Source organism: Pleurodeles waltl, chromosome 6, assembly GCF_031143425.1.
Source record: "Pleurodeles waltl isolate 20211129_DDA chromosome 6, aPleWal1.hap1.20221129, whole genome shotgun sequence".
NCBI lineage: Eukaryota > Metazoa > Chordata > Amphibia > Caudata > Salamandridae > Pleurodeles > Pleurodeles waltl.
The window spans coordinates 1082880856-1082899930 of record NC_090445.1 but is presented as its reverse complement, the minus strand read 5'-3'; the positions used below and the strand labels follow the sequence as shown (position 1 = coordinate 1082899930).

Genomic DNA, 19075 nt, shown 5'->3' with positions numbered 1-19075 from the left:
CCACAGTACCAGTAGACGTAGTTCCGATGTTTTGTTATGACGTTCCCAAACCAATACATTCTGTAGGAGGCTGGACTGGCTTGTAGTGAGTACCAAGGGGTACTTGCACCTTGCACCAGGCCCAGTTATCCCTTATTAGTGTATAGGGTGTCTAGCAGCTTAGGCTGATAGATAATGGTAGCTTAGCAGAGCAGCTTAGGCTGAACTAGGAGACGTGTGAAGCTACTACAGTACCACTTAGTGTCATGTGCACAATATCATAAGAAAACACAATACACAGTTATACTAAAAATAAAGGTACTTTATTTTTATGACAATATGCCAAAGTATCTTAGAGTGTACCCTCAGTGAGAGGATAGGAAATATACACAAGATATATGTACACAATACCAAAAATATGCAGTATAGTCTTAGAAAACAGTGCAAACAATGTATAGTTACAATAGGATGCAATGGGGACACATAGGGATAGGGGCAACACAAACCATATACTCCAAAAGTGGAATGCGAACCACGAATGGACCCCAAACCTATGTGACCTTGTAGAGGGTCGCTGGGACTATTAGAAAATAGTGAAAGTTAGAAAAATAACCCTCCCCAAGACCCTGAAAAGTGAGTGCAAAGTGCACTAAAGTTCCCCAAAGGACAAAGAAGTCGTGATAGGGGAATAAGGCAGGAAAGACACAAACCAACAATGCAACAACAATGGATTTCCAGTCGAGGGTACCTGTGGAACAAGGCGACCAAGTCCAAAAGTCACAAGCAAGTCGGAGATGGGCAGATGCCCAGGAAATGCCAGCTGCGGGTGCAAAGAAGCTTCTACTGGACAGAAGAAGCTGAGGTTTCTGCAGGAACGAAACGGGCTAGAGACTTCCCCTTTGGTGGACAGATCCCTCTTGCCGTGGAGAGTCGTGCAGAAGTGTTTTCCCGCCGAAAGAACGCCAACAAGCCTTGCTAGCTGCAAATCGTGCGGTTAGCGTTTTTGGACGCTGCAGTGGCCCAGGAGGGACCAGGAGGTCGCAAATTGGACCAGGAGGTAGAAGGGACGTCGAGCAAGACAAGGAGCCCTCTTAGCAGCAGGTAGCACCCGGAGAAGTGCCAGAAACAGGCACTACGAGGATGCGTGAAACAGTGCTCACCCAAAGTCGCACAAAGAAGTCCCACGTCGCCGGAGAACAACTTAGGAGGTCGTGCAATGCAGGTTAGAGTGCCGTGGACCCAGGCTGGACTGTGCACAAAGGATTTCCGCCGGAAGTGCACGGAGGCCGGAGTAGCTGCAAAAGTCGCGGTTCCCAGCAATGCAGTCTAGCGAGGTGAGGCAAGGACTTACCTCCACCAAACTTGGACTGAAGAGTCACTGGACTGTGGGGGTCATTTGGACAGAGTTGCTGGATTCGAGGGACCTCGCTCGTCGTGCTGAGGAGACCCAAGGGACCGGTAATGCAGCTTTTTGGTGCCTGCGGTTGCAGGGGGAAGATTCCGTCGACCCACGGGAGATTTCTTCGGAGCTTCTAGTGCAGAGAGGAGGCAGACTACCCCCACAGCATGCACCACCAGGAAAACAGTCGAGAAGGCGGCAGGATCAGCGTTACAGAGTTGCAGTAGTCGTCTTTGCTACTATGTTGCAGTTTTGCAGGCTTCCAGCGCGGTCAGCAGTCGATTCCTTGGCAGAAGGTGAAGAGAGAGATGCAGAGGAACTCGGATGAGCTCTTGCACTCGTTATCTAAAGTTTCCCCAGAGACACAGACCCTAAATAGCCAGAAAAGAGGGTTTGGCTATCTAGGAGAGAGGATAGGCTAGCAACACCTGAAGGAGCCTATCAGGAGGAGTCTCTGACGTCACCTGGTGGCACTGGCCACTCAGAGCAGTCCAGTGTGCCAGCAGCACCTCTGTTTCCAAGATGGCAGAGGTCTGGAGCACACTGGAGGAGCTCTGGACACCTCCCAGGGGAGGTGCAGGTCAGGGGAGTGGTCACTCCCCTTTCCTTTGTCCAGTTTCGCGCCAGAGCAGGGCTAAGGGGTCCCCTGAACCGGTGTAGACTGGCTTATGCAGAATTGGGCACATCTGTGCCCAAGAAAGCATTTCCAGAGGCTGGGGGAGGCTACTCCTCCCCTGCCTTCACACCATTTTCCAAAGGGAGAGGGTGTAACACCCTCTCTCAGAGAAAGTCCTTTGTTCTGCCGTCCTGGGCCAGGCCTGGCTGGACCCCAGGAGGGCAGATGCCTGTCTGAGGGGTTGGCAGCAGCAGCAGCTGCAGTGAAACCCCAGGAAGGGCAGTTTGGCAGTACCAGGGTCTGTGCTACAGACCACTGGGATCATGGGATTGTGCCAACTATGCCAGGATGGTATAGAGGGAGCAATTCCATGATCATAGACATGTTACATGGCCATATTCGGAGTTACCATTGTGAAGCTACATATAGGTAGTGACCTATATGTAGTGCACGCGTGTAATGGTGTCCCCGCACTCACAAAGTCCGGGGAATTGGCCCTGAACAATGTGGGGGCACCTTGGCTAGTGCCAGGGTGCCCTCAGACTAAGTAACTTTGCACCTAACCTTTACCAGGTAAAGGTTAGACATATAGGTGACTTATAAGTTACTTAAGTGCAGTGTAAAATGGCTGTGAAATAACGTGGACGTTATTTCACTCAGGCTGCAGTGGCAGGCCTGTGTAAAAATTGTCAGAGCTCCCTATGGGTGGCAAAAGAAATGCTGCAGCCCATAGGGATCTCCTGGAACCCCAATACCCTGGGTACCTCAGTACCATATACTAGGGAATTATAAGGGTGTTCCAGTAAGCCAATGTAAATTGGTAAAATTGGTCACTAGCCTGTTAGTGACAATTTGAAAGAAATGAGAGAGCATAACCACTGAGGTTCTGATTAGCAGAGCCTCAGTGAGACAGTTAGTCACTACACAGGTAACACATTCAGGCACACTTATGAGCACTGGGGCCCTGGGATACCAGGGTCCCAGTGACACATACAACTAAAACAACATATATACAGTGAAAAATGGGGGTAACATGCCAGGCAAGATGGTACTTTCCTACACAACCCCCCCCCCCCACCCCCCCCCCAAACGAAGGACAATAAGACTAGCCATGACCTGATGAGTCTTCATTGTCTAAGTGGAAATATCTGGAGAGTCCATCTGCATTGGAGTGGCTACTCCCAGGTCTATGTTCCACTGTATAGTCCATTCCCTGTAGGGATATGGACCACCTCAACAGTTTAGGATTTTCACCTTTCATTTGTTTTAGCCAAAGTAGAGGTTTGTGGTCTGTCTGAACAATGAAGTGAGTGCCAAACAGGTATGGCCTCAACTTCTTCAGTGCCCAGACCACAGCAAAGGCCTCCCTCTCAATGGCAGACCAACGCTTTTCTCTAGGGGTCAACCTCCTACTAATAAAAGCAACAGGTTGATCCTGGCCCTCAGAATTAAGTTGTGATAGGACTGCCCCTACTCCTAATTCAGATGCATCAGTTTGGACATAGAATTTTTTTTGAGTAACAAGGGCTTTTCAGGACAGGTGCAGAGCACATGGCCTGCTTCAGCTCCTCAAAAGCTTTCTGACAGTTTGCTGTCCATAATACCTTTCTAGGCATTTTCTTGGATGTGAGGTCATTAAGAGGGGCAGCAATGGAGCCATAGTTCTTAATGAACATCCTGTAATACCCAGTGAGGCCTAGGAAGGCTCTCACCTGAGTCTGAGTAGTAGGGGGAACCCAATCAATAATTGTTTGGATTTTCCCCTGAAGTGGTGCAATCTGTTCCCCACCAACAAGGTGTCCCAGATAAACCACCTTACCCTGCCCTATCTGGCACTTTGAAGCCTTGATAGTGAGGCCTGCCTTTTGCAGGGCCTCCAAAACTTTCCATAGGTGGACCAGGTGATCATCCCAGCTGGAGCTAAAGACAGCTATATCGTCCAAATATGCTGCACTGAAAGCTTCCAGCCGTTGCAGGACTGTGTTCACCAACCTCTGAAAAGTGGCAGGTGCATTTTTCAATCCAAAAGGCATTACAGTGAACTGGTAATGTCCTCCAATGGTTGAAAATGCTGTTTTAGGTTTAGCATCTTCTGATAATTTGATCTGCCAATACCCTGCAGTCAAATCAAAAGTGCTTAGATACTTGGCAGATGCCAGTGTATCTATGAGCTCATCTGCCCTGGGTATAGGGTGAGTATCAGTTTTGGTTACCAGGTTGAGACCTCTATAGTCTACACAAAACCGCATTTCCTTCTTTCCATCTTTGGAATGGGGTTTTGGTACAAGTACCACAGGAGAAGCCCATGGACTTTCAGAGTGCTCAACCACTCCTAGTTCTAACATTTTCTGCACCTCTTGCTTTATGCAGTCCCTGACATGGTCAGGCTGCCTATAGATCTTACTTTTGACAGGCAAACTGTCTCCAGTATCTATAGTGTGCTCACACCAAGAAGTGGTACCTGGCACAGTAGAGAAGAGTTCAGAGAATTGATCTAGGAGATTTATGCAATGGTCTTTCTGCTCAGCAGTAAGACAATCAGCCAAAACTACACCTTCCACAAGAGCATCTTGTTCTGTGGAAGAGAAGAGATCAGGTAGAGAATCGCTGTCTTCTTCCTGTCCCTCATCAGTTGCCATGAGCAGGGTGAGATCAGCCCTGTCATAGTAGGGTTTCAGGCGATTGACATGGAGCACCCTAAGGGGACTCCTGGCAGTGCCTAAGTCAACTAAATAGGTGACTTCTCCCTTCTTTTCAACAATTGTGTGGGGACCACTCCATTTATCTTGGAGTGCTCTTGGGGCCACAGGCTCCAAGACCCACACTTTCTGCCCTGGTTGGTACTGAACCAAAACAGCCTTCTGATCATGCCATTGCTTCTGGAGCTCTTGGCTGGCCTGAAGGTTTTTACTGGCCTTTTTCATATACTCAGCCATCCTTGATCTGAGGCCAAGTACATAGTCCACAATATCTTGCTTAGGAGCTTTTAAAGGTTGTTCCCAACCCTCCTTTACAAGTTTGAGTGGACCCCTAACAGGGTGTCCAAAAAGAAGTTCAAATGGGCTGAAGCCCACTCCTTTCTGGGGTACCTCCCTGTAGGCAAAAAGGAGACATGGTAGAAGGATATCCCATCTCCTGCGGAGTTTTTCAGGGAGACCCATAATCATGCCTTTGAGAGTTTTATTAAATCTCTCCACCAGTCCATTTGTTTGTGGATGATAGGGTGTAGTGAACTTATAAGTCACACCACACTCCTTCCACATGGCCTTTAAGTATGCAGACATGAAATTGCTTCCCCTGTCTGATACTACTTCCTTTGGGAAGCCCACCCTGGAAAATATTCCCAGGAGGGCCTTTGCCACTGCAGGAGCTGTTGTGGTCCTTAAAGGAATAGCTTCAGGGTATCTTGTGGCATGGTCCACTACCACCAAGATGAATCTATTGCCTGAAGCAGTAGGAGGGTCAAGGGGGCCAACTATGTCAACCCCTACCCTTTCAAAGGGGACCCCAACCACAGGCAGTGGATAAAGGGTTGCCTTTGGTGTTCCACCTGTCTTGCCACTGGCTTGACAGGTTTCACAGGACTTACAAAACTCTTTTGTGTCCTCAGACATCCTAGGCCAATGAAACAAGGGAACAAGCCTTTCCCAAGTTTTCATTTGTCCCAGATGTCCTGCTAGGGGAATGTCGTGAGCAAGAGTTAGGAGGAACTTTCTGTACTCCTGAGGGATCACTAATCTCCTGGCAGCTCCAGGTTTAGGATCCCTTGCCTCAGTGTACAAGAGATTGTCCTCCCAGTAAACTCTGTGAGAGTCACTAACATCCCCATTAGCCTGTTTGACAGCTTGCTGTCTCAGACCCTCTAATGTGGGACAGGTTTGCTGTGCCACACTCCGCTCCTCCCTGGCAGGCCCCCCTTCACCCAAAAGCTCAGCAGTGTCTGCTTCAAGCTCCTCTGGTGTAGGTTCTGCACAGGGAGGGAATTCTTCTTCCTCAGAAGTTGAATCCACTGTAGAGGGAGGGATAGTAGGAAGTGGTTTGCTTCAACTAGCCCTAGCTTTAGGGAGCACTTGGTCCATTGTTCCAGGATCCATGCTTCCCTGTCCTTTTTGTTTTTTGGCCTGAGCCCTTGTCAAAGCAAAAATATGCCCTGGGATGCCCAGCATTGCTGTATGGGCCTCCAACTCCACATCTGACCAAGCTGATGTCTCCAAATCATTTCCTAGTAGACAGTCTACAGGTAAATCTGTGGCTACCACAACTTTCTTTGGACCAGTAACCCCCCCCCCGTTGAGATTAACAACAGCCATGAGGTGGCTAAGTGTGTTGTTGTGAGCATCGGTTACTTGGTACTGGTGACCAAGTAGGTGTTGTTCAGGGTGGACCAGTTTCTCTATGACCATAGTCACACTGGCTCCAGTGTCCCTGTAGGCCTGAACCTCAACACCATTTATTAGGGGTAGCTGCTTGAACTTATCCATATTAAGGGGACAAGCAACTAAGGTGGCTAAATCAATAGCCCCCTCAGAGACTAACACAGCCTCTGTGGCCTCCCTAACAAGGCCAACCCCAACTAAGTTACCAATAGTGAGCCCAGCTACTCCCTTGGATTGGCAATTAGTAGGTTTGCTCCCACCACCACTGCTATTAGTAGGGACACTAGGGGTAGCAGTAGGGGTTGTAGTGGTAGGAGGCTTGGTGCTTTTCTTTGGACAACTGGGATCTGTTGTCCAATGGGGCCTTTTACTTTACATAAATAGCACCATGGTTTCTTTTCTTTGTTTTGATTAAAGGAGGATTTGGACCCACCACCCCCACCAGAGTGTTTTTGTGGGCCTGATGAAGACTCATTTTTAGATTTGTCCCCACCCTTGTCTGAAGACTTACCATCCTTCTTTTTGTTGCCATCTTTGTCACCCCCTGTATGAACTTTTCTGTTCACCCTTGTTCTGACCCATTTGTCTGCCTTCTTTCCCAATTCTTGGGGAGAGGTCAGATCAGAGTCCACCAAGTACTGGTGCAACAAATCAGACACACAATTATTAAGAATATGCTCTCTCAGGATTAAGTTATACAGGCTGTCATAATCAGTAACTTTACTGCCATGTAACCACCCCTCCAAGGCCTTCACTGAATGGTCAATGAAATCAACCCAGTCTTGTGAAGACTCCTTTTTGGTCTCTCTGAACTTTATCCTGTATTGTTCAGTGGTTAAGCCATAACCATCCAGGAGTGCATTCTTAAGAACTTTGTAATCATTAGCTTCATTTTCTTTCACAGTAAGGAGCCTATCCCTACCTTTTCCACTAAATGATAGCCATAGGATAGCAGCCTACTGCCTTTGAGGGACATCCTGTACAGCACAGGCCCTCTCAAGTGCAGCAAACCACTTGTTAATGTCATCCCCCTCCTTATAAGGGGGAACTATCTTGTGCAGATTCCTGGAATCATGCTCTTTTGCAGGATGACTATGGGGAATACTGCTGCTGCCACCATGGGTTTCTAAACCCAGTTTCTGTCTCTCCTTCTCTACTTCTAAAGTCTGTCTATCCAAATCCAGCTGTTGCTTTTTGACCTTCAGTCTGGTTTGTTCCACTCTCAATCTATTGAGCTCCCTTTCTAACAATCTGTCATCAGGGTGGGTGGGAGGGACATGTCTTGAAACAGAAGTATGGTGAGAATGGACAGAAGGAGACCTATCCCTTACAGAAGGCACCCTAACAGCTTGGTTAACAGAAACATCACTTCTAATGTGGTGAGAATGAATGCTCTTGCTATGATGTGAGACAACACTATCTGTATGGTGTGACTCTACATCTGTACCAACTATGCTAGACTGTCTAGTAATGGGCAGGCTCTGATTTTTCTTTCCTAAATCTTTTCCTAGGGGTGTCCCTGGATCAGATTGGGAACCATTAGCTGCTTTTTCTACAGATGGTGCCATAGTGGCCCTATCATGTTCTCTAAGCATGTTAAGTAACAGTTCCAAGGAAGGATTCTTCCCTACACTCAAACCTCTCTCTATGCAGAGACTCCTTGCTCCTTTCCAGCTAAGGTGATCATATGCAAGTTTGGACAGATCAACATTTTGGCCTGTGCCAGACATTTTTAGAGAGAGTTAAAGTGATAGAAAAAGTGAAAAAAGTTTGTCAGAGCTTTTAGAAAGACAGAGAAAAAAACTTTTAAAACTTTTTAGAAGTTTAGAAGTACTTTTCAGCACTTAGAAAAGAGTGAAAAGAGGAAATGCAAAACTTTTTAGCTTTGTGTACACACACTGAACTTGTTTTGTATATTTTTCTCTTATGAAAAGTACAATGACAAGAGTGGTAAGTAGTCTCAAAGCACTTATCCCACCGCTGCACAACCAATGTAGGAGGCTGGACTGGCTTGTAGTGAGTACCAAGGGGTACTTGCACCTTGCACCAGGCCCAGTTATCCCTTATTAGTGTATAGGGTGTCTAGCAGCTTAGGCTGATAGATAATGGTAGCTTAGCAGAGCAGCTTAGGCTGAACTAGGAGACGTGTGAAGCTACTACAGTACCACTTAGTGTCATATGCACAATATCATAAGAAAACACAATACACAGTTATACTAAAAATAAAGGTACTTTATTTTTATGACAATATGCCAAAGTATCTTAGAGTGTACCCTCAGTGAGAGGATAGGAAATATACACAAGATATATGTACACAATACCAAAAATATGCAGTATAGTCTTAGAAAACAGTGCAAACAATGTATAGTTACAATAGGATGCAATGGGGACACATAGGGATAGGGGCAACACAAACCATATACTCCAAAAGTGGAATGCGAACCACGAATGGACCCCAAACCTATGTGACCTTGTAGAGGGTCGCTGGGACTATTAGAAAATAGTGAAAGTTAGAAAAATAACCCTCCCCAAGACCCTGAAAAGTGAGTGCAAAGTGCACTAAAGTTCCCCAAAGGACGAAGAACTTGTGATAGGGAATAAGGCAGGAAAGACACAAACCAACAATGCAACAACGATGGATTTCCAGTCGAGGGTACCTGTGGAACAATGGGACCAAGTCAAAAAGTCACAAGCAAGTCGGAGATGGGCAGATGCCCAGGAAATGCCAACTGCGGGTGCAAAGAAGCTTCTACTGGACAGAAGAAGCTGAGGTTTCTGCAGGAACGAAACGGGCTAGAGACTTCCCCTTTGGTGGACGGATCCCTCTTGCCGTGGAGAGTCGTGCAGAAGTGTTTTCCCGCCGAAAGAACGCCAACAAGCCTTGCTAGCTGCAAATCGTGCGGTTAGCGTTTTTGGACGCTGCTGTGGCCCAGGAGGGACCAGGAGGTCGCAAATTGGACCAGGAGGTAGAGGGGACGTCGAGCAAGACAAGGAGCCCTCTTAGCAGCAGGTAGCACCCGGAGAAGTGCCAGAAACAGGCACTACGAGGATGCGTGAAACGGTGCTCACCCGAAGTCGCACAAAGAAGTCCCACGTCGCCGGAGAACAACTTAGGAGGTCGTGCAATGCAGGTTAGAGTGCCGTGGACCCAGGCTGGACTGTGCACAAAGGATTTCCGCCGGAAGTGCACGGAGGCCGGAGTAGCTGCAAAAGTCGCGGTTCCCAGCAATGCAGTCTAGCGAGGTGAGGCAAGGATTTACCTCCACCAAACTTGGACTGAAGAGTCACTTGTCTGTGGGGGTCACTTGGACAGAGTTGCTGGATTCGAGGGACCTCGCTCGTCGTGCTGAGAGGAGACCCAAGGGACCGGTAATGCAGCTTTTTGGTGCCTGCGGTTGCAGGGGGAAGATTCCGTCGACCCACGGGAGATTTCTTCGGAGCTTCTAGTGCAGAGAGGAGGCAGACTACCCCCACAGCATGCACCACCAGGAAAACAGTCGAGAAGGCGGCAGGATCAGCGTTACAGAGTTGCAGTAGTCGTCTTTGCTACTATGTTGCAGTTTTGCAGGCTTCCAGCGCGGTCAGCAGTCGATTCCTTGGCAGAAGGTGAAGAGAGAGATGCAGAGGAACTCGGATGAGCTCTTGCACTCGTTATCTAAAGTTTCCCCAGAGACAGAGACCCTAAATAGCCAGAAAAGAGGGTTTGGCTATCTAGGAGAGAGGATAGGCTAGCAACACCTGAAGGAGCCTATCAGGAGGAGTCTCTGACGTCACCTGGTGGCACTGGCCACTCAGAGCAGTCCAGTGTGCCAGCAGCACCTCTGTTTCCAAGATGGCAGAGGTCTGGAGCACACTGGAGGAGCTCTGGACACCTCCCAGGGGAGTTGCAGGTCAGGGGAGTGGTCACTCCCCTTTCCTTTGTCCAGTTTCGCGCCAGAGCAGGGCTAAGGGGTCCCCTGAACCGGTGTAGACTGGCTTATGCAGAATTGGGCACATCTGTGCCCAAGAAAGCATTTCCAGAGGCTGGGGGAGGCTACTCCTCCCCTGCCTTCACACCATTTTCCAAAGGGAGAGGGTGTAACACCCTCTCTCAGAGGAAGTCCTTTGTTCTGCCATCCTGGGCCAGGCCTGGCTGGACCCCAGGAGGGCAGATGCCTGTCTGAGGGGTTGGCAGCAGCAGCAGCTGCAGTGAAACCCCAGGAAGGGCAGTTTGGCAGTACCAGGGTCTGTGCTACAGACCACTGGGATCATGGGATTGTGCCAACTATGCCAGGATGGTATAGAGGGGGCAATTCCATGATCATAGACATGTTACATGGCCATATTCGGAGTTACCATTGTGAAGCTACATATAGGTAGTGACCTATATGTAGTGCACGCGTGTAATGGTGTCCCCGCACTCACAAAGTCCGGGGAATTGGCCCTGAACAATGTGGGGGCACCTTGGCTAGTGCCAGGGTGCCCTCACACTAAGTAACTTTGCACCTAACCTTTACCAGGTAAAGGTTAGACATATAGGTGACTTATAAGTTACTTAAGTGCAGTGTAAAATGGCTGTGAAATAACGTGGACGTTATTTCACTCAGGCTGCAGTGGCAGGCCTGTGTAAGAATTGTCAGAGCTCCCTATGGGTGGCAAAAGAAATGCTGCAGCCCATAGGGATCTCCTGGAACCCCAATACCCTGGGTACCTCAGTACCATATACTAGGGAATTATAAGGGTGTTCCAGTAAGCCAATGTAAATTGGTAAAATTGGTCACTAGCCTGTTAGTGACAATTTGAAAGAAATGAGAGAGCATAACCACTGAGGTTCTGATTAGCAGAGCCTCAGTGAGACAGTTAGTCACTACACAGGTAACACATCCAGGCACACTTATGAACACTGGGGCCCTGGGATACCAGGGTCCCAGTGACACATACAACTAAAACAACATATATACAGTGAAAAATGGGGGTAACATGCCAGGCAAGATGGTACTTTCCTACACATTCTGACTGACTAAACACTACCCTTGCAAAGGAGCTGGCCTTCAGTGCTCCACCAGCTTCTCAGATCGGACTCTGACCAGAGCAAACCACCTTTTGGCGGTGATGGTACAGGTGAGTTTGTCCCTCAACATAAGTCTTATTTTGCCTGCAATAGGCCGGTGGGCTTGGATAATTCCTCTTCCTCTGATAGGAGCTGGTCTCAACCCCTGCCCCTCGGAGGATCTGCTTTGTTCACCATGGTCATCAGAAATAAGGATCTACAGTTAATTTCCATTAATGTCAAAACCAAAGTCATTATGGAGGGGTTACAGCCCAGACAGTCCTCATGGGAATTTGGAACAAACTTTACTCTTTCCCACCAGTAAAACAGACAGGTGGTACAACACAGTCCGACTCTGGGTGACCCTGCCTTCCTAATGCAGCACCCTACATCTGACAGCTTGGTATTACAGGCCTCTAAAAGAAGGTTTAACCCCAATTCTTTATCAATTGCCCCCACCTCCGGACAGACAGTCAAAGAAAATTGAGGCATTTGGGGAAAGGGTGTATTCTTCCACTAACCTCACCCATTATTCCTTCAACACCAGCTGCTTGTTAGGCAGGTATTATCGTGCCTTATAGAAATCAGTCACTAAACTTTTACCAGCAGTCCCAGAACAATTCCACATTATTTTGGTGCAGGCAATTCAAAATAGCCAGGATGTGACCAAGTGTGTCAATCTGTCAGGCCTGGATGCAGCAGAATGCTTAGGGGGAGTAGTGTGGCACTAGTGTGGTGCTTCTTCGCCATGCATGGATGAGATTAATTGTTTTCTCAGGCATTTTGCTCATGTATATGCCCTCGTCTTCTCACCAAAGAGGAGAGACCTTTCATATTCCACCACTGAGTGCTTTAAAGAAGGAGCTGCTACGTGGGCAGCCAGTCTTTACACACCCGCAAGGAGGTATCCACTGAAAATCTGCCCATTTCGAGGCATCATAGTGGTTTTGCCTACAGTGTCAAGCCCCCTCACCCCAACAGGCCCCCCAGTCTCTTCAGGGGGTCAAGGCAAGTGATCCAGTAGACAATGTTCCAGTCCCTTGCCTCTCCGGTAGCAGCCTCCAGACTGCTTTAGTTTATCCTTAGCTGCACACCACGACCACTCTGTTGTAGACAGGATCAGACATTTTCTTCGCTGGGGGCAATAACTGCATCCAATGGATAGGTCGTGCAGATAGTCCAACAAGGCTATTCCCTGCCATTCTGTTCCATCCTGCCACATTCACCACCCTCATCAGAGTGGCTTTTGGAGGACCACCTAGACAAAGGTGCCATAGAGTGTGTCTATACTGCAAAAATCGGAACAGGGTGCAACTGCTATTTCTTTATGCTGAATAAGAATGGTGGCCTCCGTCCCTTTCCAGAACTTTGAGACCTCAGTTTATTCCTGAGGAAAAACAAATTCAAGAGGCTCACACTGGCCCAGGTCCTATCATCCCTGGATGCCGGCGAGTGGAAGGTGGTGTTGGGCATACAGGATGCTTATTTCCATATCCCCCTTTTAAAGGCCCAGGCGCTACTTGTGGTTCACAGTAGGCCAGAAGCATTTTTAGTTTGCTGTACTTTCTTTCAGCCTCACCAGTGCTGCTTGGATGTTCACAAAGGTAATGGTGTGTAGCTGCTCATCTGTTGAATGCGTACTCTCCAAAATCAGTCGTGGACAACCTTCAGACAGCACCGAACCTCCTTACATCACTAGGATTCACTATAAAACTGAAGGTTGTGACTTTTCTTCACATTGGCCAGTCCATCATGCTCCTGGGGTCTTTTGCGCCACCTCACCCATCAAAAGAGTAGGAAAGAAGCCATCGTTTGGATCCCAAAAGAATGCAGACCTCTTACATCTATCACACCAAAATTCCTCAAGTGGACTATTATATCTTTGTGGGGCAATGAAATGTAAGGCATTGCAAAAGGAGGATGCTATCCAGGTGGTTAGTTGCCTGCATCAAGATTCGCTATGCATTGGCCAAGAAGCAGACCCCGAAGTGATTGAGAACTCAGTCCACCAGAGGTAAGGCCACTAGTACTGTGCCGGCATGCGGAGTGCATGTCCTGGATATTTGTCAGACTACGTGGGCATCAGTGCACCTATTCAGAAAGCACTACTACCTTGACAGCTAGGTCCAACAGGAAGGGCGTTTTGACTGTATGGACCTACTGACATTTATTGTCAGTCATTCCACAGACCCACCATGGCAGAGGTACTACTGTTGTATGTATTCTAATGATGAGAGGTCTGGAGTTAGAAGTATATATCAGAACAATAAGTTAATTACCTTCATTAGTGCTTTTTCCTGATGGATACTCTCTCTAACTGCAGATTCCTTACCACGTCTCAACTCTCTCTTCTGTAGAATCAACTCTTTTATCAAAAAAGGTCCCCTTTTAGATATCTGCACTCTAGTATGAACATTTATTCTTTGCGTTCTGCCTCTGAGGGCATGGACAGTGTCCAGAAAGAAGCTGACATCTGTGTGCTTGGGTGGCACCTATATGTGGTTCCAGCTGTCAGTTCTGTAGCCGAGCATGGTTGACACAGAGAGCCATGCTTTGCCACCTACCGGTGCATAGGGGCTATGATGAAATATGTTCTGTATCCAGTCTGGACCTTGGGGATACTCTAAAGGTGAGCAATTTTCTGTTAGAGTTTTCACCAGAAAAGGCTTTACCCAAGCTGAGTAACTTATTCTTTATCACTACAAAAAGATTTGATTTAGACGTACAATGACGCTGTACCATTGATACCATTGTAATAGTTTTCTAAATACTTTTGAATCCTCTCTCCAGTCTGGTGTAAGTACAAGTAACTCACTGTAGGGAATAACAATCCTAATGATGCAGACCATTCTGTGCCAGGTGACCCCAACTTTCATCCCAGGTCATTATGTATGTCTGACCTTCAAGTGGAAGGGAGAAAGAGGTGGAAGTCTGGGCATCCTTTGGGAATGTTGGAGCATAGCCTTGGTACAGACAGGTTAGCGTGTACCTCTGCGCTTCCAGGTTTAAAAAAAAAAAAAGAAAAAAAAAACTTTATTACCTCATTAGTCTGGGGAGTTGGGTGAGGCCGTTAAATAGGAGTGGAAGATTTACTGTGGAAAGTAATTGTTACTTTCATTATTTTGCAGGTACCTCTAAATGCTGCCCTTTTATGTAACTTTTTGTGTGGTGATTTGACCTGTTAGCGTGTTAGTGATGTTTCTTTTTTTTTCATGATTAGGTGGTGGCATATGGCTTGGACATTTACCAAACCCGGGTTTACCCATCAAAGCAGTTTGATGTCTTGAAGGATGACTACGACTACATCCTCATCAGTAGTGTCCTCTTTGGACTTATCTTTGCTACAATGATCACAAAACGATTGGCTCAGGTCAAGTTGCTGAATCGAGCTTGGCGGTAGAAACGTATACAGGTGCAGGAGAGGGCAGAGGATTGCTACCATTGAAAGGTTTCTTAAATGTGATGCAGCAATAGGAGAAGGCCAGAACAGAGAGAACAGCCTTTGCTGTCCACCCCTGCCCCTCTGCCAAGAATCTCTACCTGATAACTGCGTGGGGGAAGATTTTGAATGCCATGAAGAATGTACTAAAGGAACTGAGTTTCACAAGCATGCTACAAGGGATATGATATTCTGTGGTCAAGAGTGTCCCCTTCTTTCTTTGTCCAACCTGAGAACTACAAGTCTGGTGTGGACCAGGATGTAATTGCATCAGGCCTCCATCTTATAATGTCCTCAAAAAAACATGGAAAATGACTGATGCTCTGCAGTGACCATGTATGGTATGTCCGTAAGCCTCCAGGGGAGCCAGAGTGCGATTCAAAGCTGTTTTTTTTTTCTGCCTGTCTTGAATATCGTAAGCAACCACGAAGGACCTAACAAACAACCAGATTCCAAAACATTGATGACAGTTACTATATTATCAACGGGCCATTCTTATTATTTATTCGGAAGTTCTGTGAAATATCGGTACCGAAAATTGTCTCTGCAGGAGCATGGCAATGGAAGGGTGTTTACATGGATGTGGGTGTACCAAAGAGTGCATTAGAGGAAAAACATTAAATCAGTGTGTTATTTTTTCCTCGCATGTGAAGCACTAGTGTGTGTCTTCTCTGTGGAGGCTAACACTATTTGCTAGAGATTGGTTTAGACCTCATCTCAATGATAAACAATGTTTTCATCTTTACATCCTCTACACCAGTGCACTCTCCACTTCTTAGATGTTAACCTCCTACTTTGACCACATTTTAAGATTATCATCTCTGCAAACACCTTCCATTGAAATAACTGTTATACTACGTACCATGTTTATGTGGTTAGGTTGAAGATATTGCTGTAAATAACTTGTTCAAAATACGTTTTTTTGCAATCATCTGTGAGCTTGAAGCTTCAGATCAAGAGAAAGTAAGAGTAAATTAAAAATCGAATTATAATTGAAACTGCCTGTGTGAACAGTTTTTTACTTTAGTGTGGTCGTCCTAGCTTCCTAATAGCGCATTGTGAACTATAGGAGAGGAGGGGGGGAGAGGGGTTGCGCCGATGGGAATAGAGATTGTACTGGGACATAGGCCTTCAGTGTGTAACTGATTCTGTAGTTACACAAAACGGCCAAGGTTTGTTGATATTCCTTCAATGGCTTTTGAATCAGAAGAAGTTTAAATTCATTTCTTAAAACGTTATGTGGAGTGATAAATAATTGAGACCAAGTCAGAGTGGCATCCCTACTTTAGCAGTGCTGAACTTCACTGGGAGAACGTGGGCTTTCGATTCTGTTCACAGTACTCCTCTATCATTTATAAACCACATTCTGAGTTATCGGAGTATTTATAATTTATAACTTTTAGAATAACTCCAGTGTATCCGGAAGTGTGTTGCATACGTGAAAATAATTTGCCTCTACTACTTAAACATAACACACTTCTAAAAAAATTGCAGCTCTTTGTGGTTTATAGTGTAAACTTTGAATGCCCACAATTGGCTGCCGTCCCCTGAAACGCTTGTGGAAAAGCTGCCCCTTTTGTCATGTGTTCTTGTGCAGGTTTTGACGTGTCACACATTATTTATTTAAGAATCCGTTCAAAATGCACGAAGAAAGTCCACAAAGAGGATGCTTAATTTGGTGCATCTTTTTTTTTTAGCAGCCATTATGTGTATGTACAGTGGTAAATGTAAAACACATAACGTTGTAGGCTTGGAGAACTCAGGGCGGGTACTCTCTAAGAAAACAAGGTGTGCCTCATGCCTGCCATTGTTAGTGGCAGGCTGTGCTACAGAAACTCCCAGGGGTTTGCATTAATGTGCTTCTTTGTTGCCTCTCAGCTGTTACGGCTTTGTTGTGTCGATGCTAAAGAGAGTCGGCGCGGGCAGGATGTTAACCACAAAGTGTGGTGATTGTGCTGAATGGGCACCAAGATGTTATTGTGACACAAAGGCGTTTGCCTTCGGTGCCTCATCTGCTGAAACTCAAGGGGCATCAGAATGAATAAGTTATTTATTTTTACTCGAGTAACATAAAGTGCAGGCTTTCTTACAACATATTTATAGCCATAATAATGGTTCCATACACACCCAACCCCTAGTTACTTCCAGAACTAGACCTCCTTCAGGAAATAACAGGTTTTTCAAATTAATTAGAAGTTACAAGTTATGACTTTAACTCTGAAGGGCCAATCAGATTAACACGCTATTCAAATTAGTAGGCTACAGGCACATATATATTACTTCCTCACTATGTAGATCCTATATAGTGACAACCACCCACAACTGATTTATTGATTGAAATACGGAAAAGAGCATTCTTGCAATAGGGGCAGGGGATCATCGGGCTCATCGAATGTTTTGTGGTTGGATAGAACAATGATCATAAAAATAAATGTCTCAACAATACTGTTTTATCTATTCCACTCCCTCTTGGTGAAAGTCTCCATTAGTACTTGGTTGACAAACCATTTGAGCACAAATATTGTATGGCATCGGTAAGCCAGGGACTGTGTCCAAAACATCCTTCTGGCATCGAAATGCAGACGTTGTCTTGGGATATCTCGCTTTATGAACTGTAATGCCGCCAGCTGCATATAATGTTGGAGCGGTGTTAACACATGTTTAAAAGACAAGTGCCAACATAGATCAAGTGATAGTTAGGGAACATCTTTAGGATTTAATTTGTTTTAACAAGGATAGACCTGCGAGTACAGTTATGAGACTGAAGGAGGTGCGACACCCACTGGTTACCGATTTTGCTCCAGACATTTTTCCCATTTCATCTGCACACCAATATGCATTAACTCAGAATTTGCCCATGTTATTCTACAGTAAGTTTACAAAAGGTGCAAAGGCAAGTTTAGGTCGACAGCTGATGTTTTTATGAATTAACTAAAACCTGTGAAAATGTAAATATGACTTTAATGTGGCTGAAGTGAAGTACCTCCATTCAGGACACAAGATGGCTACCATCTTGAGAGGCACCTGCTGATTGCCCCACTGCCTTGCTAACTTGCCTCAAACCATGGCACCTTAAGCCAATGGAAATTCACAGCCGTGCCAAGGAAACTTTATGGGAACACTGCTCAAGTCTGTGATTCTTCTGTTGGTGGAGTCCTTGGTGGGGAGCATGCTCGGTCGGGGACACTGCAGAGGTGAGAAACACAGTGAACCTGCACCATCTACCACACCTCTCAAATGTGCCCTCTAGAAAGGACTTCTGACTCCAGCGACAGAGAGCAGAAGGAAGTGGGCTCTTTTCACCATGAATGTCTACATGAGAAACTGCAGAGATATGGGGATGGGCACCCTCCAGACACCACTGAACTGACCCTGGTCAAAGAGGCCTACAGCAATCCGTAAAGACCTTCCATGCAGACTTGAAGAATAGATGCAGGATTGGAGCAGCAGTGTGATGAGAAGCAAAAAGCTGAAAGGCTTGGTGAGCTCTGTATTTGTTCCCATCTCTTTGAAACCGCTAAGAGTTCTGAATCGAGCGACAAAAGCGTTATTACACTAATTTGAAAACTGTGCCAGTTGGGTGCTTCATCATATTGGAATTACACAATCCAATTCTAGGTATCCGAAGAGGGGCTCACAGCTCTGGGTGTCACTAATTTGCTGCAAAGTAGTTACTTACTGGTGCGGTGGAGGAGATGTGAACGTATGAGACACTGCTGCAGGTGGTGCTATACTTCTTTTCTCTTTAGCAGTGGCGGCTCCTTCGAGGTGGTGAAGGAGCCTCATTCCCCTGGTTAAGGCAGGAGATGAAAGATAAAACGATATTTAATTATCATTTTATCTTTCATCTGCTGGCTCAGCCAACACTGTATTCAGGGTTTGGCCGGCCATCTCAAGTCGGCCAAACACAAACGCACATGTAGGTTTCTCCAAACCGGCTGGATACATATCCAGGCTGGAGAAACAGCACAGACCCCAGGCTTGTGTCTGAGCGCCACTCCGAGCCTCTCAGACCAATCCTGATGCTGTTTATATGCTGTGTTTAGCATGGATTGCTGGGGAGCCTGTGATGGAGTCCCAACATTCGCTGGGACACCACAAGAAGATCAGAGGAGCAACGCAGCAGGAGGCGGCGATGGCGACAACGGGGAAAAAAGGTACTTTTTTAAAAATTATATTTTTGTTTAGGTATTCCCCCCACCCCTCCCCTTGAGATTTGCGGCGGCCACCGCTGATC

The 19075-nt window shown here is 46.5% G+C and overlaps 1 protein-coding gene across 2 annotated transcripts in view; it reads left to right on the top strand.

The window, feature by feature from the left end:
- Positions 1–15836, top strand: part of EMC1 (ER membrane protein complex subunit 1) — a 621514-nt gene extending 605678 nt beyond the window's left edge. For both annotated transcript variants that reach the window (XM_069240148.1, XM_069240147.1), the window contains one exon: positions 14620–15836. In XM_069240148.1, coding sequence (XP_069096249.1) covers positions 14620–14799 — 180 coding nt within the window. In that variant the 3' untranslated portion in view covers positions 14800–15836. The remainder of the gene's footprint in view (positions 1–14619) is intronic.
- The last annotated feature ends 3239 nt before the right edge of the window (positions 15837–19075 follow it).